We start from the raw sequence: 25,743 nt of genomic DNA, 5'->3' as shown, positions 1-25,743 counted from the left end.
CATACTGCTTCATCTACTCATTTTTAAAATGAGTGAAATGGAGTGTTAAGATGAGGGGCTTAGATTGTAGAGTAGGCAACAGTAGGGGAAAATGCATGTAATCAAATTCAATCCTAAAGCCTTTTTGGGAAAAGTAACTTGTTTTTTTAGTTCAACATAGCTGACTTTTTTTCTTTGTGTCGGAATTTGTATATATTAGATAAAGTGGGGTTCTTTTTTTTTTTTTTCCATTTGTATTATTCTTGTCTCTAAACACTAGAGATTATAGGAGCCATGGGGGAAGCTGTGAGGAAGATGTGAGCACCTAACCTTACATGATCTGGTTAGACTTGAGATTTTTATATTGAAATTTCTAAATGAGAAAATATAACACATTGAGTCAAGTGTGGCTTTTAAAATAAAAAAGAAAACTCTTCAATAAAAATGTTAAGTAGATAAAGTTTTCTTAATTATTAATAATTATAGAATAATATATAGTTTTCAGCTCACATTTTAAGAAGTATAAGTATCTTTGTAGAAGTGTGAACTTTTCAGTCTTTCAGTATTTATCACTTTTTACTCGAGTTCTCTCTATGATTTAGATAGAATAATCAACCTTTTATTTTTCTTCACTGATCTGGGATTTATCAGAGTTTGTAATTTTGAAATGGTCTAGTTTTCATCACATACATTTGTGACTATCTTTCATTCAGCTTTGTGTCTGACTTGGAGGAGAAAAGTTTTTAAATGCTTGCAAAAGTTGAAAGAATAGCTTTATTTAGATTTCTTAACATTTCTTTGTCTCACAATGCAAAGCCTCAGCTATTATCTCCTGATATCTTTTTTTGTCTCGTAGCAAAAAAAAAAAAAAAAAGATTCAACATAAGGCATCTGGTAAGGGTCTTTTTCCTGCCAGGAAGGAGTTTAACTATTTTACTAAATTAATCTAAGATTTCCTCCTTCCCACTAGTTTCCACTGTTTACATAAAATTTTTCCACAGTATGAGGTTGTGTCTCTGTTGCTCTCTCCTCAGGAAACCCATTCTTAAAAATCTACGCATAGTAAGCTAGAATATGTCATATTATTTAGATGTTATTTGACAGAAGCAAGTTTATTTCATCACTGATACTGTATATTCAAGATGGCAAAACAACAATCAAATAACCCATTTTGGTATTTAGCACCAGACCTGTTAAAGTGAAAACAGTTCTGTCACATCAGAATATTGAAGACTGCATGTCTCTGACCTTTTCCCACATTATCTTTTTAAGAGAACATAAATACATGTATTGAAAGATGAGACTAGGTATTTGAAAGTTATATATCTTTTAGTTTGCCTAATTAAAATGCTTTAAGTCTTCACATAGCTCTCTGAACTAGTCAGTCTTTCAATAATAATTTATTTAGCAGCTATTTTGTGATTATTATTTTGATGTGTGCACTGTGTGTTCTGGACTTTCTATTATTTATTTCAATTAAACTGTATTATACTGACAGAATACATACTGTTCTTGTTACTGAACCCAACTTAAGTTTGCTTGCCCACTGCTTACCAAAGCCAGTCTACTGACACCAAGTTGTGGTGAAGGAAGGTTCAGTGTTTAGTGCACGGCACCAAGCACGGAGGAACAAGCAGCTCATGCTCAGAAGACCCCAAAATCCCCAATGGCTTTTAAGGCAACATATGAGGTGAGAGTTGCAGACTCTAGACTTTATTTTGATAGGTTGGTGGGGAGGTAACATGGTTTTGTTTTGGGAATCTTAATTATCAGCCTTGTAGTTCTAACCAGTCTGGGTCAAATTGTTACTGAGGAGGAAACTAGGACTCTTTTTTTCATTGTTTAAGCTATCATTATTTTTCTTGCTTGGCTGCTTTCTTAGTTTGGACTGTTTGTTCGTTCCTTACTTCCCTAATTTGTAACTCCTTGAGTCTGCTCTTTGGAACTCTGGCAAGGCCTAGAAAGCTAAATCATTTTTCTACAAACATGAAACCAGGAACACGGAAGGGCTTTTGTACCCGGAAGGGCCCCACACTGTCCTGTTAGGTTTCAGTCTCCCCTTTTCTTTGATACTCCTTGATCCTGAGGGGAACAGGGGCAGGACAAGAAAGGGAATAAAGTTTTGGATAGACAGGCTAATCATAAACTCCATGGAGGAATTCAGTTTTTTCATTCTTAAAAAAAAAAAACAAAAACATATTTTCATGTAACTACCACCAAGGTCAAAATACAGAATAGAACGTCTCCAAGATGCTACATTTACCCTGCTACCCCTTCCCAGTCTATACTACTACTTTATTCCAGTAATGTAAATTCTGTCACTGTAGAAAGTGTCTTGGCGATATGTTAATATAGCCCTAGGAAACTAATACATTCATTCATGTTATTGGATCTACCAGAAGTTTATTCTTTTTATTGCCACTATTGAGCTGTTTTCCAAATGACAAACATTTGGGTTGCTCCCAGGTTTTGGGTTTTTAATTTCTTTGTATTCACTTGGAAATTTAGCCCATTCTCGTGGGTGTGTAATAGTATCTGTTTGTAATTTTAATTTGCATTTTATTGATGGGTAATTTGTTGAGTACCTTTTCATATGCTTATTGGCTATTTGGATATATATCCTCTTTTTTGAGGTGCCTGATCAAGTCTTATGCAATAGGGTTGTTTGTCTTTTTCTTTTTGATTAGTAGGGGGTCTTTATGTATTCTGTATGTAAGTCATTGACAGCAGAGTTTGGGACTAGAGTGAGGCAAGGGAGGTACTTAGAGTACAAATTTAAAGAGGCACTGTTAGGTTTGAGTTCCCTCTGTTGCTTTGTTGCCATCATATCTAAAATAGCACCCCACTCTTCTGTCTTTCTGTCATCCTAGATACCTATTTTTCTTTGTAGTAATTATCACCAACTGGCTTATACTTACATGTATACTTTCTTATTTTTGGTTTATTGCTTTCCAGAAGAAAGTATGCTCTGTAAAAGTTGGAGCTTTCTCTTTGTCCCTTGCCGTTTTACCCACGTACTAGAGCAGTGTGTGACATATAATAGAGCCTTCAGTAAATACTTCTAAATATTAATAAAATAATGAAGTTGAGAGGAGCAAGTGTCTGGAAAAAAGATGCGTTCCATTTTAGGCATGCTAATATGGGATTGGTACAGACAAGAGATTGAACTGAATCAGGGATCAGCAAACATTTCCTGCAAGGACCATAGTAAACATTTCATGCTTTGTGGAAGTGCCACAGCCATTTAACTCTGTTATGAAACTGAGAAAGCATCTGTGAGCAATACATGCATTAATGAGGGTGGCTGTGTTTCAATAAAAACTTAAATACAAAAACAGGTGATTGATTTGTGGGCCATATTTGCTGACCCTGGGAGTAGGTAATGGAGGACTATAAATGTGAGCTGTAGAAGCTTGATCTTGATTCAGAAGATAGTCATGACATGTTTTACATTCTTAAACTGAGAAGGCAAAGGGAAAAGTTCTAAGAATATTAGTCTGGTGGGAGTAGGTAAGCTGGAGAAAAAAAGTGATTGGAGGCAGGGGTAACAACATTTAGGTTTATATTAAAGCTTAATGTATGTGAGGCATTGTAGTTTATATATATTCATTTAATCCTCACAAAAATATATAGGGTAGATATTATTAATCTCTTCGTACAGATAAGGAGAATGAAGCATAAAGAAATTAATCTGCTGATGTACCTCATGGCTTTTGTGTGTGTACATTTTATTACTTTATGAGTGTTAGCTTATATTAGAGTAAGTTTAGATTTTAAAAGATGTTTTGATTTTGGAGAAATCCATAGTTGTGTTGAGTTGTGAATACTTTTAGTTCAACCAAATTTGTTTCTTTTTCTCTGCACAAAAGCTATCACATAAAGTATATGTGATTAAATTTGTACCTTGGTGAAATAACATGTTGTATGTCATGGCCTTTGGGGGTTATTATAAACAGTTAAAATATTTTTAATTAAAAATACCTAGGGCTCATTGGCTTCTTTGATAGATCTTTTAATATTTACAGAGGATAAGACAGTTCCTTATGTGATCTGTTCTCTTCATTTATTCAAACAGTACTTTTTGATGACCTACTGTGTGCTAGGTACTATGTTGCTAAGCATCCCAGACATGGTTTCCATCTCTCTTAGAGCTTTCTGTCCATGGTGCTTTTGTATGTAGCAAGGTTCAGTTACAAATGGTTCCTCAATAAACATACTTTTGAAATGCTAATAATACTTCTTATTAAACTTAGGGATTTCTGGAACTAACATGCATAGAAGGAGAAAGAGAACATAAAAATAAATGCTTAAAAAATTGTGATTCAGAAATATCAAAAGTGGGTAAAAATGTAAAAACTAAATAAACTTACATCCCACCATACTTACAGAATGTAGTTATGGTTTTAGTTAGATGAATTCCTGATGTTTTTATTATCATATGTTTATGAGTATAAAAACACTATTTTTGGTTGCCTACTTAGTATATGTTGATCTTAATTTCTTGGAAAATGTTTATTATTTTCCTTGGAGTTAATAATTGTCTTGCATTTCCTCTCTTTGTTGTTGTTGTTGTTGTTGTTGTTTTGTCACTGATTTAGTCAGATACTTACCCGAGTTATGTCAAATTTTTTTCAGTACCTGCAATTGTATATATTTGGTATCCTGTCAATTTCATCTTCTTTCTATCAGGACTTTATATCTGGACTCTCCAGATCCTTTGTGATCTTATTTTGCCATCATGCTGGTGCTTTCTTTGCCTCTCCTTTTTTTTTTTTTAAATCAGATTATGTTCCTGGATTCTGTATTTTGGCTTATTCTCCTTATTGGTGAATATATCCTCCAGTAATTTCTTTAAAAAGGACTGCCTGTTTGGACATTTTCTGATGGCTTGTTCATCTGATAGTATCTGTATTCTATCTCCAAAGTTGATTCATATTTGACTGGATATAAAATCCTAGATTAGAGACAGGAAGTTTTTCCTTAGAGTTTTGAAAGCATTGATATAATGTCTTCCAGATTTTGATATCACTTTTGAAAAATCATACCATTCTGTTTTTTGGTCTTTTGTAAGAAAGAAGCTTGTGGGATCTTTTCCTTTGTTTGTGCTTGGAAATTTCACATTAACACTTCACATATACTTCTCTTTTCATCTGTGTGCATAGCTCTTCAGGAGTTTGTTTTCAGTCTGGGAACTTTGAGTTTTAGTTCTGGGAAGTTTTCTTGCATTGTTTTTTTACTTCTCTTTTTTCTGAATTCTTTTTCTCTTTTCTGAAATTTTTGTATTGGGATATGGGGCTGTACTAGTCTGGTCCTCTTTTTACCTTACGTTTTCTCTACTACTTGTTGTTCTAGTTAGTAGGAAAAAATTTCATATCTTGTAATAATCTTTAATGAAAAATATGAAAATGAATATGTGTGTGTATATATGTGTATATATGTGTATGTATATATGTATATATGACTAGGACATTGTGCTGTACACCAGAAATTGACACATTGTAACTGATGATACTTCAATTAAATAAATAAATAAAAGTAGGGAGAGTTTTTGACTTTATATTTTAAACTTTTTATTGTGTTTTTCATTTTTGCTATCTTAATTTAATTTCCTAAAACTTTTTTTTCTCCAAATAGTTTTTTAATAGTGTCCTGTTTCTTTGTTTTGATTATGTTGTTTCTGCTATCTTTTTGAGAATATTAATACTAGCTTTTGTGTAGTTTCTGGTTGTTTGTCTGTTTTGAGTCTTGTTTTCTTCTAATCACTTTTTCTTCTTTGTGTAATTTAGTCCCTGGGCTTTATATTTGATGTTTTCTCCACATGAAATATCTGATGAGAGGGAAGGGTATAGCCCAAGTGCTAGAGCGCATGCCTAACATACACAAGGTCCTGGGTTCAATCCCCAGTACCTCCTCTATAAATAAGTAAGTAAGTATACCTAATTACCTTTGCCCTCCAAAAAAAAAATCTGATGATTCTTTCTGATTATTCATACTTAATAGCATAACACTCAAAAAAGCACTTTGGGAGCTCTTAACATGCGGGCAGGGTTTGTTGACTGTAGTCTTATCTTTTGGAGATCAGGCTGTGTCCTTCGGGAACACCCTGTATCTGTGTATTTGGATGTCTTAACTTAGACTGGTCAGGTTTCCCAGAGAAATATACCAGTCTCTTCCCTGGCTCTCAAAAGTTACACCCTTTGAGGTAAAAAGAGTGGGAGTTGGGGAAGGGGGTTGATTCTCAACATACTTCATTATGTAAACTTCTACTTAATCATCCTGTGATGATCTCAGTAATATGCTCCCTGATCCAGAGACCCTCTGATAACCTTTTTCTAGGGGAAAAAAACTTTTTCTGCCAACATGTGAGAGGAGGCAGTTGCAAGGCTAGAGCCAGGGAGAGATCTGTGAGTCTGGTTGTTGCTTAGACTAGTATAATTCTTCCTACTAGTCCTATTTTACCTTTAGCCAGGTTTTGAACCTTTTAAACAAAGCTGCTCTGCTATGAATTTGAGTGTTTATCCACTTTCCCAAATTCTGGCTTTAGCTTACACCTCTTTCATTTCATCAGGTCAGCTACCACTGCTGTTGCTGTTGTTTTAATATTAGTTGATTCTGCTCATTTTTCCAATCTGTTGAATTTTTTTTGAAACTTCATGTTATCATCCAACATGTTAATTATTCTTCTTTACTTTGAATCCTGTTGAGTCATCTGAATATCTTGATTAAAGTATGAAGTTAAAGTCTTACGGATTACTTTCTGAAGACATTCAGTTTTGCTTTAGTTCTTGGTTAATACTATAAATTATGATTGTTTATCTGGCTATGAGTACCTCATTGTGCTGTATTATTAGTGACCTTATATTTTAAAATTTTATTCCTAAATATATTTTCAGAATATTTTCCTACAATGTTTTAATCAGTGTTACACTAGCCTACCTAAAAAGAAGAAAGTTACTGATAAAGGAAAAGTTTAGGATCACTTGTAATGAAATAAAATGTGTTTCAGGGGTAACTTCTTTTTTTTTTTTTTTTTTTTTTTGTGCTTACAAGCTGTCTTCAAATAATAGTTTTTCTACTTTGGTTATAGATTGACATTAATGGATTGTCAAAAGCCTTTTAAACTCAAAGGGTATGTTTTTAAACATAGTTTCTTAAAATTTTTTCTTCATTTTCAAAAGCAGTACATTTTAGAAATTGTTTTTGTTCAATGTTTTATAGATTGTACACATTAGAGATGCATGCCTAATTCAGGCTCTGTAGACAGAAACTAATTTAAAAAGTGGCTAGGTATTCTCTTACTGTCTTCTTTACTCATTTCAACTTCATTTACTTTTTAACTATGTTTCTTCTACCTTTTCCAGTTTTCTACTCAATTCTCCTTGGTGGAGAAGATGGATGCAAAAGAGAAGGTGTGAGTAGTTCTTTATTCTCTCTGCATCTGTTAACATTACATCATCTTTTCCATGCAATATTCTTGTTCCTTCCTAGTTCATCCTCTTTTATGCAGCCAGTGGACCTGTTTGGTTTTCCTTTGTATTATTTATAAAATTTAGTTTATTCTGACTTATATTCTTAATAGTTATAAGGTTTATAGTATTAATTTGTAAGCATTCTTAGTTATGTTTCCCTCCTTCCATTATTTATATATGTCCTTTTAAAACCTGACATCAGAAAATTCTATGTAGCCATATTGTTTCACTCACTCATTACCTTCATTAATTCAATCCACTGACATTTTTTAAGTTCCAAAAGTGTATCAGACCCTGGGAAATAAAATATTGGTAAGATACTCCTTCTACTAGTAGAGTTTATGTTTTCATAGGGAATATCTCCTCCCATTTCTCATTAGAATTATTCACATCTAGATAATTAAAAACTAACTTTTGCACTTTAGTCTCCCATCCACATTGTTGAATAGTATTTCTTTTTGGAGCTATGTGGTATTATAATAGTAGACTCAGGTTTGAGTTCTGGCTGTATCATGGCTATATAATGTTGGATAACTCACTGAATCTTTCTGGGTCTTAAGGGTTCTTAGTTATAAAATGTACCTAATACTACTTTATAGGGTTGAATTGAGAGAATTTAGATGTTAAAAATTGAGAGAATATACATACATATATAAACTTCTTAAATTTAAAGAACTTCATGATGGTATTATTTTTATAAGGATTGCTGTCTAAATATTTATTGCAATACTTTTGGAATACGATTGTAAATCTCCTTGGGAGCAAGAACTATGTTGTATTGATCTTTATCCATTGCAGCTGATAAATAGTAATGATTCATAGTTTTGACTTAAATTTCCTGAATTTGTTGGTTCTTTTCACTCGTATGTACTGCCTCTTGTCACTTTAAAATTTAATGTTAAGAAAACATTCTCCATGTGGCCAATTTCTGTTATTTATAAGTATTACTGCTTCTGATTATTCTCCTTCCCAAATTGCCATGTTAACACCCCTGGGTTAAAGGATTTCTGAATGTCTTGCATCTCTGCTACTCAGTAATAATTCTTCTTTATCTTTTATTGAAAGATAAATTATACAGACATATTGCTATATTCCAATAACAAATTCCTTTTTTTAATATGAAGGGATCACTTTTATCTCTTTATGTTAATATATTAAATATACTTAATATTTTAAACATATTAGTTGAAAGTTAATGTGGTTTAGCCATTGGATTATAAAAAGCCAAAGTTAAAAATATTAGTGTCTGTCTCCTCCCCCTTGCCCTTCACACTCTCTTGTTTTTGAATGAGATTGGCCAGTTTCTCTGATGAGTCTTTTAAAAATTAAATTCACTGTTTTTCTGAAGAACTTCATTTTATATGTCCTTTCTCTTCCTAGCATTTCAGTACAATGCAGTCTTCATCATGGTGACAGATCTGTAGCCAAACAGTTTCTCTTTAGTCTTTGTGAAGTACATCATACTTTAAGGTCAGGGGGGAAAAATAAAAGACTGCTGGGCCTCTCATTGACATTACTAAAAATAAAAACATTCCAGAGAAAGACAGAGGGAGGGGGAAGCCAACATGTGTCAGTTACATTGTTGAGTTCTTTTCTTACATTATCATGTTTAATCCTTACCATGACCCTCTGTATTATTAATTATTACCTCTGTTTCGCTAATTTGAAAACTGAGGCTCAGAAATATTTTATCATTTAAAGTCTCAGTGTTCTTGACTCCAAAGAATATGTCTTTGCACTGTAATACATGGCCTGGAAGATAATGATGCAGAACATTGAACACCAGTCCATATCTTCCATGAAATCACCTATGTAATTTCATCATCTGAACTTAATACCTTTGATGTCTTTCTTAGATTATAAGTAGTAATTTTCAGTAGTCTATTCATTGTAATTCTTGCTAAATTATACTTATCTGGAATAAACTTTGCATGCATATTTCTGAAGTTTTAAAATATTTATACAGTTTGGATAGGCAATGCACGTTTGTTGCGTTTCCTGGTGAAACTTATATTTCCAGTTCACTGACATTGACCTTTTTTCTTTAAAGATTTAAAGCAGAGCTCCAGAGATTAGTCTGGCCATCTCTCTTTCTCTTAACATTTCTTTAGGTTTCAAACATCATAGTTCATTCCTATTTTTCATCATTGTAGTAAAGTTTTATCTTATGCTTCTCTTCTACCGTGAGACTAGAATGAGCATGGTATGTTTTAGAAACGGGAAGAAAATCAGAGTACCAATTCATAGAGTAAGGGACTAGTAGTAGTGATAGGTTGAGAAGAGTGCAGAAGTCAGGTCTTTAGGGTTTTCTCAACTAGCATAAGTAAGTGTTTATTCTAGTCCCATGAGAAGATAAGTATACTTATATGTTGTCCACAAGAAAATTCACTTTAGATGAAGGCACAGATAGGTTGATACTAATGAATAGAAAAAGATAAACCATGCATAGAGTAGGGATATTAGAACTGATGTGGCAAAAGTACTCTTCAAGAAAGAGTATTTACAGAATTAACAGAAGCTACATAGAGAAAATTTCACATAGTTGGAGATTTTAACACTCTTGGCATTTGGTAGAACAACTACATAAAAAACTAGTGAAGCCATTGAAGATCTGAAAAACTATCTGTCTGTCACCTTGATTTAACTGATACTTATGGAAGACCTACATTCCATGCTGCATAACATTCTTTTCAAGTGCACATGGTATGTTTATCATGCTTGGCCATGAAAATAATTCTTAATAAATTTAAAATGATGGAAATAATAAAAGAGTATATTCAGTGAAATTAAATTAAAAATCAGTAACAGTCTGGTATCTATGGAAAAGAATCCCAAATGTTTGGATATTAAACAGTACACTTTTAGATAATTTGCAGGTCAAAGAAGAAATTGCAAAGGAAATTAGAAGTCATTTTGAACTGAGTGATAATGAAAATATATCACTTCAGAATGGTGTTGCATTTTCAGGGTTTTGAGAGAAATTTATAACTTTAAATGCTCACTTTAGAAAAGAAGGAAAATAAAATTGGTGACCTAAGGTTCTACATTAAGAAAGAAAAAGAAGAACAAATAAAACCCAAACTAAGAACAAGGCAAGAAATAAAACTAAAAGTAGATCATGAAATAGAAAATAAAAGGGGAAAAGTGAATAAATCTACACTGAGTATTTTTACCTATCAGATTGTCCCTCATACCCCTCTCTTCCCATATTTATAGCATACCCGTTTGTTGAGCTTGTGGAAGAATAGGCACTCTCAAATATTTTCTATTGAAATACAAAATGGATCAACCTTCAATAGTGGGGAATTTAGCAATTTCTTTTTTCTTTTCTTTTTTGGTGAGGTTTTTGGGAGGTTATTAGGTTTGTTTGTTTATTCTTAGGAAGAGGTACTGGGGATTGAACCCAGGACTTCATGTATGCTAAGCATGCGCTCTGCCACTTGAGCTATACCCTACCCCTGAATTTAGCAATTTCTAACTAAATTCATATTAATTTATTCTTTGATCTAGTAAATCTCACTCCAAGGAATATATCTCAAACATGGATTGGCATAAGTATAAAATGACATCTGCACAAGGCTACAGTCACAGCAGCCCCAATTTATAATAGCAGAAGACTGAAAGAACCCAGATACCCATCAATAGGGTTGTTATTGAATAAAAATATCAATCCACCCAGTGGAGTAGTATATGGGTATACAAGTAAATAAGCAGTTATCTTCTATGTCATGATGGCCAGTATACATATTATGAAATAAAAATAATAAGATACAGAAAAATTCTTAATATCTAACTATATATATTGTGTGTATGTGCATTTCTACTTTTTTTAATCTTGAAATTAACCAAAAACTAATCTACCATAGGGAGCAAGGACAGAAGGAATTGCTAAAGTTCTGTGAATATAGTTTTCTAGGTATGACTTTGAATCAAGTAAATGTTTTGTATAGTTCTAAAACATGTTTGAATCATTAAAAAATAAAGACCCTAAAAGTGAAAACAAAATGAAACAAAGAAGTCTAAGTGACATAACCATAGGAAGGAACTTTTTAAGTGACTTTAAAACATAGTCATTTGATTGCACATGCCCACATATGCTTAGTATATTGTACCCTGAAGACAAAAGAGTGGTATAAAAACCTTAAAAAGTTTTCATTAATCATAATGGTGGCATTTTTTTTTTTTTATTCCTAGATGGTTGTATATGTATTGTGCAGCAAAGCAAATGAATTTATGTTGGTGTCATTGTATAACAGGATTTTCAGTTTGGGAGAAATGAGGTAGGAATATAGGTTGATGCAGTTTAAAAAAAAAAAAAACCCATAGAATTTTATTTGGAAGCATCGGTATTAAGGCATACTAACTCTGACCAGTATTAAAGTCCTAGATAAAGTGACCAACTGAGGAATAATGAGCACTTCTAGAACCCAGATTAATGCCTCTGAATGCTGTTTCTTATTGAAAGGTATTAGGGTTCCTTGGGTATATGGTTGATTTCAGGTCTGGGACAGGAGTTGGGTAAGATGACCCTGGAATATTTTGTCACACCAAAAGCAAACTATCAAAGATTACTAAGGTCTCAAAGACTCAGAAATTACTTGTAGAGGCTCTGACTGGGCAAAGATTGGAACATTTGAAAGTGGTAGGAGTAACAGCTGCAGTCATTTGAAGCATTAGTACTTTTATTTAAATCCAAGAGTTGTTAATAATGATCCCTCCCCTAAAAAACAAACTCCTGTTTTACCTTTTGGGGAGGTTAGAATACTAACTCATTAGTCTGTTTTCTGTAGCCTTCTATATCCACAAGTTTTGTATCTATGGATTCAACCACCCATGGATTGAAAATACTCAAGGGGAAAAAAAAAATCCCAGAAAGTTCCAAAAAGTGAAACTTGAATTTGCCCAATACTGGTACTATTTACATATCATTTGCATTGTATTTACATAATATTTACATTCTTTTAAGTGTTGTAAGTAGTCAAGAAATGATTTAAAGTATAAGGAAGGGTGTGTGCATAGGTTATATGTCAGTACTATGCCAATTTATACAATGGACTTGAGCATCCTGGATTTTGGTATTCACTAGTGTGAGTCGTGGTGGTGGGCGAGGGGTGGTCCTGGAACCAATCCACAGCAGATACCAAGGGGTAACTATTTCAAAAACTCATAAAAGTCTAGCATTTATTTTTCATTTTCTAAACAAACTGCCTCTTGGATACCAAAGATTCAATGAGGGGAATTTGAACTTAATAGACATATTCCAGATAGTAAATGAAGGAATGACAAAATTTGAATATCACTGTTTTGCAACTCTCAGTGAAGGTACTGAATTTAGGCAATATTTATCATTGGCTGCTATTCTCACAGAAAGATAAAAGGTAATGCATATATACCTCAGTGAAGAACACAATATACTATGTGTGACATCTGCTCTATCAATTCAGAATTTAGGACTCTCAATTCAACAATTATAGGAAATACAGGGACAGAGGAACATGTTTTAAAATGCTATAGAAGTATAATCAGCAAAATACAGATAACTAAAGACTATATGGAACGAATGACTTGATTTCTCTAACAAGAAAGTTGTAGGAGGGAAAGAGAAGGAAGACCGTATAGATTAAAAGAGATACAAGAATCATGACAGCCAGTTTTTGTGGAACTTTGGTTCTCATTTGAACAAGCTGAAAGAAAAAAAGCACATCTTGGGAGACTTGAATGCTGACTGATAATGAATAATGTTGCAGAATTAACAGTTTTTTTAGTGGAAAGATTAGCCATGATATGAAAATTGTTGAAGCTGGTTGATTGGTACATGGGAATCCATTGTTATTTCTGTATATAATGAAAAGTTAAAAATAAAAATGAACAATTAGATTTTTCAAAATATCTTTTCTGGTATCCAAAATCTGAGTCAGTAATCTAGCATAGTAAATAGTTGAAGAATTATTTATTATTTTAAGTATTTGTGTCTTTCACTCTCTTGTGGTGAAGGACCATAGATTAAAAGATGAGATCAGTTAAATAATAGTGATTTGAAGGGCTCTGTGGTTATTATTCAAGTGTTATATTGACCTAATTATAATTAAGAAATCAAACAATTTTTGTTAATAGGGTTTGGTAGAAGGAAAAATTGAATATATTCTACAAGTTTGAGTGTAGAAAAATGCATACATTTAAATCCAGTCTTCTAAAGTCTTCTTTCAACTGAAAATAGAAATTTCTATGAAACTTGAAATGTTGTATGTGTACCAACTGTTTTCTTTTTTGGAAAGCGGCGAGGGAGGTGGTGGATATTGAACATAGTGAAAATCCTTACATGTATCACAAAACATACCTAATATTCTGTGCTCCACTGCCCCCTTGTGCCTATCATGAAAAGGTATCATTAATTTCTCTTCTGAGAGCTTCTGCAAGTTTATAAATAATTTTCTGTATCTTAAACTTTTTGGGACCCGGAATTACTCTTTCAGTTTAGGGCATTCTCTTCTGTTAAATACTTTCTCTTTCTACAGAAGTTGCTACATTACCAGTTAAATGTCATTTGAGGAATGCGTGTGATTTTAATTTCAGGTTGTCAATGTTTCTGTAGCTCTTTCCTCATCCTCACCTCTACTTACACATTTGCTTTTTCAAAACAGAGAAGGGAAGAGTGGAGGTGGGTAAGTCAGTACTCAGGGTTCTTCCTTTCTCTTTCTGAAGGAAAATGGATCCTGGGGTCAACCTGTGCCATGATATGTATAATTACAGAAACTTCTGGTCCATCAACATGTATATAGCCTATGTTTGAGATTACTATCTCATTCTTTTATTCTTTATCCTAAAAGGCATATGAGACTTCATAGTATAATACCAGTAAGTATAATACTATTACATCATTCCTTTGGGAGAAGGGAGTGCATAAGTTTTCATCATGCTTATTTGTTCTTGGCCTTTTCAGATAAATTTTCTACTTATGACTGCTGTTTTTTAATTAGAGTAAAATTTACTTTCTTTGGTGTAAAGTTCTGTGAGTTAGGACAGAGGCACTCTCCCACAGAATTTCCTTTTGTTACCACTCTTTTATAGTCAAACCTTAAAATCCCCCACCCCCTTTAACCCTAGGCAACTGTTAATCAATTCTCAGTGCTTGTTTTGTCTTTTCATGAATGTTAAATGAATAGAAACATACAATATGTAGCCTTTTGAGTCAGGCTTCTTTTCAATTATCTTAAAGCATTTGAGATTCATCCATATTGTTTTATGTATAAGTAGTTTCTTCCTCTTTATTGCTGAGAAATATTTCATTATATGGATATACCATAGTTTGTTTATTCATTTCCTATTTGTGTTGCTTCTGTCTTTTGTCTATTAAAAACGAAACTGCTCGAAATATTTTTATACAGGTTTTTGTATAAATATAAGTTCTGTTTTACAGGCCTGAAATTTTAGCCATATTGTTAAGCAGGTAATTGTGGTTTTTATTTGCATATTTCTCTACTGACTAATGATTTTGAGTATCTTTTCATGTGCTTATTTGCCATCAGTATATCCTCTTTGGTGAAGTATCTGTTCAAATCTTTTCCTATATTTTTTTATTGCTTTGTCTTCTTTTTGTTGAATTTTGGAAATTCTTCATATATTCTGAATATAAGTCTTTTGTCAGATACACAATTTATAGATGTTTTTATCCTGTTTGGCTTATCGTTTCATTTTCTTAACATTGTCTTTCACAGAGCAAGAAATTTTTTATTTTGATGACATCTAATTTATTACTTCTTTTCCTTTTATGTTTTATGTTGTGCTGTTGAAGTAATTTCTAAGAGTTCTTTGCCACAAAGACTTTGTTTTCTTCAAAAAGTTCTAGATTTTATGTGTGTTTGGGGGAGAATTTACTTCTGAAGAATATCAAGTGTTTCAGATCATGAACACAGTGTCCCCACCATGTATTTAGACCTTCAGTTTTTAAATCTGTTTTTTAGTTTTCTCATACACATCCTAAACTTATTTTGATAAATTTGTTCTTTTATTATTATCTTTTTATTATGTTAAAATACTACTAATTGCTTTGACTCAGATTAGGAGTATGCAGTGTTATATAGACTTTTCCCACTCAAGACTCCAGAAACCAAGGTACGTCTCTTAGTTTTCTGGTCTCTGGTACTTAATCTCAACTTCAGTCACAGTCAGTGATCCATCACTGGCCCACCATAATAGAGTCCTTTATTTATTTATTATTGACTTAAATTAGGGGTATAGATATATATATTCAGAATGCACATATAGTCTCAAAGGTGCAGATTTTTTGTTTTTTGAGAGAAGGGATATTCCTCATGTATATTTTTCTCATAAATTTTAAAATTCTTTTACCTGCAAGAGGGAACTATCCTTTATAGTTGAATCAGGGTCAAGTCTTAATGGTAACTATGTCCTTTTTCTGACATTACTCAACAAATTAATAATAAAACTTATTAAAAGTCACAGCATCCTTGAGAGGGAAAGAAAAGTATAATTTTAAATTTACTGCTTGGTTCTGTTTTCTTTTTTTAAACATTTTTTATGTATGTATTTTACAGTATTATGTTTTTAATTTGAAGTATAGTTGATGTACAATATTACATATTACAAGTATACAATATAGTGATTCACAAAGTTTTAAAGGTTATACTCCATTTATAGTTAATATAAAATATTGGCTCTGTTTCCGATGTTGTATAGTACATCCTTGTAGCTTATTTTATATGTGGTAGTTTGTACCTCTTAATCCTCCCACCTCCATCTTCCCCTCCCCCTACTAGTAACCACTAGTTCCTTCTCTACATCTGTGAGTCTGTTTCTTTTTTGTTATAGTCACTAGTTTGTTGTATTTTTTGGATTCCACATGTAAGTGATTATCTTAACAGTATTTATCTTTGTCTAACGTATTTCACTTAGCATAATGCCTTCCAAGTCCATCTGTGCTCTACACCAGAAACTAATACAACATTTTATATCAACTGTACATCAATTAAAAAGCAAACAACACGTTTAAAATATGGGCAGAAGAACTGACCAGACATTTTTCCAAAAGAGGAAATGCAGATGGTCAACAGGAACATGAAAAGTTGCTCAACATCACTAATATGGGAAATGTAAATCAAATTCAATGAGGTATCATCTCACACCTGTCAGCATGGCCATCATCAAAAAGAACACAAATAACAAATGTTGGTAAGGATATGGAGAAAAGGGAGCCCTTATACACTGTTGGTGGGAATGTAAATTGGTGCAGGCACTATGGAAAACATTATGGAGATATCTCAGAAACCTAGAAATAGAACCACCATATGGCCCAGCAGTTCCACTCCTGGGCATATATATATGAGAAAAACAAAAATATTAATTCAAAAATACGTACACCCCACTGTTAACAGCAACATTATTTATAATTGCCAAGATATGGAAGCATCCTAAGTGCACATCAATACATGAATAGATAAAGAAGATGTAGCATATGTATGTAATGGAATACAGTTCACCCATAAAAAAAGAAGGCTATTTTGCAATTTGAGGCCCTTCATTCACTTTTTTTTCACTTCAAAAACCAGAATTTTATAACTGGCATAAACATTTCTATTGCATCAAAAATAACAAAATACCTAGAAATAAATTTAACCAAGGAGGTTACCTACATGAACTCTGAAAACTGTAAAACACTGATGAATGAAATTGAAGATGATACAAAGAAATGGAAAGATCTCTAGTGCTCTTGGATTGGAAGAATCAACATTATCAAAATGGCTGTACTACCCAAAGCAATCTGTAGAGCCAACCCAACCCCGGTCAAAATACTCAGATCATTTTTCATGGAACTAGAAGAAACAATTCCAAAATATATATGGACCCCAAATTGCCAAAGCAATCTTTTGTAGGTTTTTTTTTCTCCTCTTTCTTCTTTTTGTTCTCTTTTCTTATGGTTTGATGACTGGAGAAGTTCCTTTAACATTTGTTGTAAAACTGGTTTGGTGATGCTGAATTCTTCTAGCTTTTGTTTATTTGTGAAGCTTTGGATTTCTCCATCAAATCTGAACGAGAGCCTTGCTGGAAAGAGTATTCTTGGTTGTAAGTTTTTCCTTTCCAACACCTTTAAAATATCATGCCATTCTCTTTTGGCCTATAGAGTTTCTGCTGAAAAATCATCTGATAACCTTATGGGAGTTCCCTTGTATGTTATTTGTTGCTCTTCTCTTGCTAATTTTAGTATTTTCTCCTTATCCTTAATGTTTGTCAATTTGATGACTATGTGCCTTGGTGTGTTCCTCTTTGGGTTAACCCTGTGTGGAACTCTCTACACTTCAGGACTTGGGTGACTGTTTCCTTTCCCAGGTTGGGTAAATTTTTGGTTATTATCTTTTCAAAATCTTTTCTCAGATCCTTTCTCTTTTCTCTTTCTGGGACCCCTGTAATGTGAATATTAGTGCACTTCATGTTGTCCCAGAATTCTCTTAAACTATCCTCATTTCTTTTCATTCTTTTTTCTATTCTGCAGTAGTGATTTCCACTAATCTGTCTTCTAGCTCTCTGATCCATTCTTCTGCCTCATTTAGTCTATTCTTAGTTCCTTCTAATGTATTATTCATTTCAGTCACTTTATTCTTCAACTGTTTGGGTATTCATTATGTTTTCCAACTCTTTGCTAAAAACTTCACTCTGTGCATCTGTACTCCTCTTGAGTTCTCTGAACATCTTTGCCATTATTACTTAAACTCTTTGTCAGATAAATTGCCTGTCTCCTGATCACTTATTTGTTCTGGGATTTTATCTTGTGCCTTGGCCTGAAAGATATTCCTCTGTTGCCTCATATTGCCTATCTTTCTATTTGTATATTTAGGTTGGTTAGTTATGATTCTTGACCTTGAAGAGGTGGCCCTCTGTGGGAGACATCCTGTGTGTCCCAGCAGTACACTCCTCTCTTGTCATCCAAGGAAGGGCCAGGGTCCAGCAGGTCCCAGCGTAGAGTCGGGCCTGTGTTTGTGGATTCCTTCCATAGGCTTTGGGATTATTGTTTTCTTATTTCTAGTATCAGCCCCCTGGTGGTTGAGGCTGGACTAGAGGCTTATGCAGGTTTCCTGGCAGGAGGAATTGGTGCCTGCCCCACTGCTGGGTGAAACTTTATCCTGGACCTCTGGTGGGTAGGGCCTTCTTACTGCTTGGCTCTTGAAGCTAAAAAACTAATTTGAGGGGCTCCAAAAGTACAACAAATTCTGTTTACATTTTAATATAGATCCATTAATAGATTAATCTAGCCCTATTAGGTAGATGGCCTAAAACTAGCTCCCTGGAGGTAAGCAAAAGTATGTTCCAAATTTTGATGTCTGCTTGGTAGGTTATCCTCTTTATGTTTACAGAAAACACACACAGATCTCTGCATTCTCAAAAAAACATGTGCAAGATAACTTGTCAGCCCAGGAAATTTAAATGGTTTTAGTCTTAACTTAATTAAGATCAAAGGAACTAAGGCCTAAGGAAGTCCAGATGATCTCCCCAAGCTAAGTGCCAGGGATCTGTGGTGATGAGTGAGTGTGTCTTGGAATACAGCATATATGGGTGAGACACCTAATAATCATTTTGCAGTAATAGCCCTTTGCAGTCACACCTGCTACCCTTTAATATGGGTGTCAGCCAAGTATATGATAGGGATGAAACATAATTAGGTCATTCTGTGCCTAGAGTAATTCTTTATCTAAAATGTTCAGAGATAGCAGGTCCTAATTTTCAACTGGGAAAAAAAAAAGACTTGGAATCTCATATTTTTTTTTTTTGCAGTAGATAAAAGAAAAGTAACTTTCAATAGTGTGAAAATAAGGAATAACAGTACTTGATTTTTCATGTAATGTATCAAAGAAATAAATTTTACCTGTGGCCAACTCTTTGAAGAGTTATTTAACTGGAAAACCAAATTAGTAAACAAGAATATCAGTGATAATTTTGAGTTGCCCTAGCTACCTGATGTATTAATTACCTGTTACAGTATCTTGTGGGCTCAGTTAATGAAAGACCACATGGCTCTAGACAAGAACACAGTATAGTCTCTGTTATAGACAATGGAAGGAAAGACTCAGTTTTTAATGAAATTTTTTTAAAAGAAGGAAGGAAAAGACTATCTTGTAGCTGGAAACAGAAAGATATGAAAGGAGTCACTGTATTTGGAGTTGGTAGCAGTAATGGTGGCAGGAAAGCTTTGAGAATGACTTGCCAGTTGGGTGATTGAAAATAGAAGACTGTCAGCATAAATTTTCAAAACTGTGGAGCTCAAGGATGGAGTTCAAGAGACTAATAATCAAGTATTAAAGCGAAAAAAATCAAAAGCTAACATAGGGGAAAGAGGGTGGGAAGAGATAAATTGGGAGTTTGAGATTTGCAGATACTAACTACTATACGTAAAATAAACAAGTTTTTACTGTATAGCACAGGGAACTACATTGAATATCTTGTAGTAATCTATAATGAAAAAGAATATGAAAAGGAATATATGTATTTACATGTATGACTGAAACATTACGCTATACACCAGAAATTGATACAACATTGTAAACTGACTATACATCAATTAAAAAAAAAACCAAAAAAGCGCTAATACACACTTACAAGATGAATGTTATTCATGTTGTCTTGTAAGAGTTCCAACTTACTTTTTAAAGTACCTCTAGAATTGGAATGATATAGGAGCTTCTGCATTTGACCTCTTTTCTATGAAAATAATATACTTAATAAAATTTTGTCATGCCTCAAAAGACCAAAAGCAGAATTTGAGGCTTTTTCTAAGTAAGTTATGTTCAGGATTTATTAACAAACAGTTGTAATATTTAGGACTTGATATTTAACTTGGGTTTTTCTTCGTTACATTTTGTTGCTGTCCTTCTCCTTTAAACTCTTTAGTTACATCCTCGTGCCTTCAGTTTTGTAAACTACTCCCAGGAATCCCTTCTCTGTTAACCTATAGAAACTCTCTTCATTGATTCATTAACATGCTTTAAACGCATTCTCAGAATTTGTGTTCCTAGAAGGCTTTTTCCTCCTTGCTTGGTCAGGCTCCGTCTCTTTCTTCCTGATCTTTAATACTGTCTAGAAATTACTGTGGTCTCCTTAATGCCTCCTTATGCTACAGAAGTACTGAATTGATGACTTTCCTCTTTTAGCTGTTCAGCATTTATTTAGCTTTTTCAGTGGTGTTACTGAAAAAACAGAGAACTCTAAACTTAGTCATTTACAGTTGGGTACCATTTAAATCTCTAAAAGCTGTGAGATGCTTAACTTTGCTATTCCTTAGTTTTGCACACAAATTTTAGTTGCTATTATCATTACTAATGTTACGGACTTAATATTTGCGTCCCCCCAGATTAATATGGCCTAACCCCTAATGTGATGGTATTTGGAAATGGGATCTTTGGGAGATAATTAGGGTTAGATGAAGTCATGAGTCTGGGACCCTCATAATTGGATTAAGGCCCTGTTAAGAAGAGACCAGAGAACTTTCTCTGTTTGCTCCCACAAAGAAGAGGTCATGTGAGTACACAGTGAGAAGGCAGCTTATCTGCCACCAAGGAGAGTCCTCACCATAAGCAGACCTTCCTCTAGACAATCTTGCAGCCTCTATAACTGTGAGAAAATTTGTTGTTTAAGCCACGTAATCCGTGGTATTTTGTTAAGGCAGCACAAGCAGACTAAGATAGTCATCCTCATTAATGACATTACATTAAATGCTGTACATAATTTATCAACAAGGAAGTAGTATATATGCTGAATTTTATAATATAATGAAATTAGGTGACATGGTAGGAGTATAGTTGTTTTTCATTAAAAGGTAATTGAAACTTAAGCATCTTTGAATAGTTTGCAGTTCTTGATAAATCTAGTTGTTCACTAGTCTTAAAAAAATAAAATTATTAGGTAAGCAATTCATAGAGGAGTAAGCAATATAGATATTGAAAGCAAGTTTGGTCTTTTTATTTTACTATTTGCTAACTTTGTTGGACCGTTTTTCTTGTTTTGCCCCCTAGAGATCAAACTTGCCGACTCAATATGGAAAATCTTAAGGCTGTATTAAGTGTGTTGTTTTCTACCTTTACACCACAAAGGAATCAGTTACCCAGACATCCCCACTCTTTTCAGTGATTTACCACATGCCCTGTCTGCCAGCTTATAGAGACTATAATGCTATATGACTGTTAGGAATCTTACAAGCTATTTTGTTGTTTTCATTGACTCCATCATTTATTAGCTGCTTGACCTTGGGCCACTAGTTTCTCTGTATCTGTTTCCACATTTGAAAAAGTTGATCATAATAGTGCCTACTTACAGACTATTTCTGATGATCAGATGGCATAATAGATGTACCTGGCACATAGTAGACACTATTCAAGACATTATTAGCTGGTTTGATAAAAACATTACTGTTTTGATTTATTATATTTATCTATTTGATTACTTTCATATAAAGTATCTGCTTAAATGAGTGGTGGGTATAGCTCAGTGGTAGAGCTCATGCTTAGCATGTATGAGGTCCTCAGTTCAATCCCCAGTACCTTTGTTAAGGGAAAAAAAAAATCTTACAAAATATCTTTTGAAATAAATGTGTTTTATTCTTTAGGGAGAAAGGTAAACTAACTTAATCTGTCATAATTACATACTTAATGTGGTGATCTGATTTTTAACATACATGAACTATAAGCCATGGTTAAATATTTTTAATTTTATAAAGGCATAGGGCAATATTTTTGTCTTCAGTAAAGAATTTACTGTATTATACTTTAAACCCCATTAATTTACTGTCTACCTCCTTGAGTATTTGGGCATAAATGACAGATTTTGCCACCCCCCACCTTGATTTCTTACTACCAAATTATTTATATTGATTTGTAGATTGGTAACTCTTGTGGAAAAACTAGTCCTTCCCCTCCATGTGACTATTTTATGGAACAGTATTTTGTTAGGTATCCCAGAATAGAAGATTTTATGGCCAAATGGGAAAAATCTCATGGTATAAACTTACTAATGTTGCACAGTGAACGCTGATATGTTAAAAGCCTTGAGGAGACCTCTGGTAAAGTTAGACATTTGTTACTTTAATTTATTACTAGTTGGTGAACTTTGTTCATGACTTTTTTGGCTTCCCTAACACTTATTTATATACAAGGAAATGATGATTCTATAATATACACTTTATTTTGAGAAATGTTAGTGTAGTCTAATACTTTTATTTTTAACGTAAAAGATTTTGAGAGTCTTTAGTAGTTTTTACCTGTGGTTGCTGGTTGGTTTTGGCAGAAATAATTATGAGAACTCTTCATAGTTGTCACATGACATTATGTGAATCTCCACCCTTACTTTGGAGTAAAATAAAAAGATGAGGTCTGTATTGCACTTGGTGTTGATATAACTACTACCATTACTACCACTACCACTACCACTACCACCACCACCACCACCACCACCACTACTACTACTACCACCACCACTACTACTATTACTTGAAACCATGGTAAAAATAACTAAATGTATCCTGTATCACTTGATTTTGCAGTAGAAACAGTTTTGTATCTCAATTGTCTTTATAAATGTCACTGAATATAGGATGTTGTGAAAGAATAGGGGCTTTCTTAATTACAGGTCATTGTTTTATTTTGCAGTTCTAGAAAAATAAGAGATTCTCATAGAATCTTAACAAAAATTGTGTGATAATTATTGATGAATTTTAACTCTAGAAAGTGTGCTCCATCATACTAATCTTAAATTCTTTTTGAATTTGCATATTAGGTTTTTATTTAGTTAATATTTTTACTGTTCCCGCATTTTCCCCCTCAAATTAAAAGTATAACATTGCAGGTAAAGATTGTAGCTTACTTAGAGATTTTAAAATAAAGTGAAAGACTATAACTCAATAAAATAAAATAATAAAGTGAAAGAGATGAAGTGGCAATTCAGACTAAAATAATAAAATCTCATTATTTTTATATATGTAAGTTGAATACAGGTCTCAGAACCAAGTGAGCAGAATCCATTTACTACTTTGAAGCAATCAAACCTTGTAGAAAAAGAGACATTCTCTATTAACCAGTGACTGTGTTTGAAGAGTTCAAAGGCAGAGTAGCAGAAACTGAATTTCATGACTGCTGCTTGTACTGTTTTTCTTCTTGCCAGTGGTTCCTCTGCCGGTTTGACAGCTTTTCTTTCAGTGCTTGCTATTACGTATATATATAAAACTGAGAATTTGTGCTTGTTGACATCTGTTGTACAAGACATGTATTAAAAGAAAAACATAAGTCTTTTAATTACCCAGCGACCAGTTCTTAGGAGTCACTGTTCTAATATCTTGGGCTAAAAAATACTAACCACATGTTTATTACTACAAAATAGTAATCATTTTTAATGATTATTTTGTTTAGCCTTTTTCTCGTATCATTTTCACTCTGTCGTAATCACTGCAACATCCATGGCTGTTAACTCTTGTGTATATCTTATTTCTGAATTCCCAGTGTTCATTGGTTCTAATATGAAATCAGAAGTGTTTATTGAGTACAGTCTTCCTCTTTTTCTTTTTTTTTACATTATGAAGCCAGTGATTAATTAATAAGTAGAGCAACTGTATTCATGTTGAATTTAGTACTTTCTTCTTCTTTGCAAATTTGTCATGTATTTGTATTTGTGATGAGTTTCCCATGGTCTTGAGTATTCAGAAACAAATTTAAGAAAAACCTTAGTTTGTTAGGTACTGTGCAAGATACTAGAAAAGCAAAAAAGTTGAAGGCATACTGATCCTTGCCCTTAAGAATCTTGTATTTTAATTAGTAAGACAGGGAACTTAGCAGATAGAAGGACCTAACAGAGGTGAATGAGGAGGGAGTTAATATAAAGTAGTGTATAATTAAACAAAAGTTTTCACAGTGTTTTAGGTAGTTTTACAAACTGATGGAAAGAAACTGCCTCCCCAAACCTTATCCCATTTACATACCCATATAACTGTAAGTCTAAGTTAGTTACCGATTCAGTTAGCCAAGATACAAAATCTTATCTGTGTTGGTGTAGGCAATCCAACATTGGCACTGAGTCTCCCTACATGTTATTGCTAGATATGCCAAGAATGCAAAACTCTGATCAGTCTTCATCCGGACCATCGCTCAGGGTTGTGTTTGCAGTGAGCAGCAGTGAGATAATGACTTTTCCCAAAGAGCAGGCTTGCTTCCATTTAATATAAAAGTGAGAATTCACCCCAAGGTTGATGCTCTCTCTGTGTACACAGGCATTCATCCTAAGCCCTTTGCGTCCTTCCCATGGGACTAGGGAGGCATGAGGAGCCAGTGTAAGCAGTGTGCTGATACTCTGCTTTAAGTAATAAGCAGTTTTTATTCTAAGTAGTAAAGTCCTAGCAGTCATGCGTCTTTTGCCAGAATCCATAAAACAGTAACAGGCTAGCTTATTAGCATTTATATCTCTTTCTACCTGTTTACCTACCTACTTACCTACTTATCTACCTACCTATCTACAGTCGAATCTCAAACCGTTCACTGTTCTTGATATTCTGAAGGTAAATTGGCTGCACAGCAAAGAAGAAGCAGAATGTCTAATTTTAGTGTCCTTTTCTCCCCAGGGTCCTAGCAGATTCCTAAAACTGCCAGTGACACTGTCCAGGGAAGATAAGCAATCAGTTTAGAAAGTTCTCTTCAAGCTGAAAACTTTTAATTTTATATCGAAGGCTTTGCATTTGGAAGAATTTACATCAAATATATGTCTTTCAGGATAAGGAAACGTTTACAGACCTTGGGTCTTTAGTTTCTTGTCTAAAATATTTTGTATACAAGACCATATATTATTGTTCATGAGGGGAAAGCAAAGATTGTATTAAGCTTTTCCTGAGCATTGCCTCAGCTGCAGTTTCTTGGAGTTTCCAAAAATCTGTATATACCATTATTGAGTCACTAAATATGAGAATCTAAAAAGATTTCAAGTAGTGGAGAAAGTGTTACTATGGGATGAGGTTTTGGGAGGTATAGTTTCTTTCCATCAATCTATAAACCTACCCAAAAGAGCTGTAAATACTTTTCCTAAATTATACATTACTTTGTTAATTTCCTTCTCATTCACCTCTGTAAGGTCCTTCCGTCTGTCTTACTATGCATAATACCAAATGGACCTCAACTCAACCCCTAAGGATACATTTTTATAGAGTCAAGCAAGGCTTCTGCTCTGACTTTGTGTGGATGACTATGAACAGAGGTTAACTCCTTGAGCAGTGATAACTATGAACAAAGGTTGACTCCTTGCACAGTGTATTACTCTC

General features: G+C 33.6%; 1 protein-coding gene across 8 annotated transcripts in view; it reads left to right on the top strand.

Annotated features, from left to right (window-relative positions):
* Positions 1-25,743, top strand: part of JMJD1C (jumonji domain containing 1C) — a 257,660-nt gene that overhangs the window by 77,227 nt on the left and 154,690 nt on the right. For 5 of the 8 annotated variants that reach the window (XM_032491484.1, XM_032491483.1, XM_032491482.1 and 2 more), the window contains exon 2: positions 7,341-7,388. The exons of 2 other annotated variants lie outside the window; for them this stretch is intronic. In XM_032491484.1, the coding sequence (XP_032347375.1) occupies positions 7,371-7,388 (18 nt within the window). In that variant the 5' untranslated portion in view covers positions 7,341-7,370. Of the gene's footprint in view, positions 1-7,340; positions 7,391-25,743 lie in introns of those variants that run through there. One more of the 8 variants, XM_032491488.1, reaches the window with a different exon arrangement.

This window comes from Camelus ferus, chromosome 11, assembly GCF_009834535.1.
Source record: "Camelus ferus isolate YT-003-E chromosome 11, BCGSAC_Cfer_1.0, whole genome shotgun sequence".
Lineage (NCBI taxonomy): Eukaryota > Metazoa > Chordata > Mammalia > Artiodactyla > Camelidae > Camelus > Camelus ferus.
Note: the sequence above shows the minus strand (reverse complement) of the source record. Positions and strands in the feature narration are given on the sequence as shown.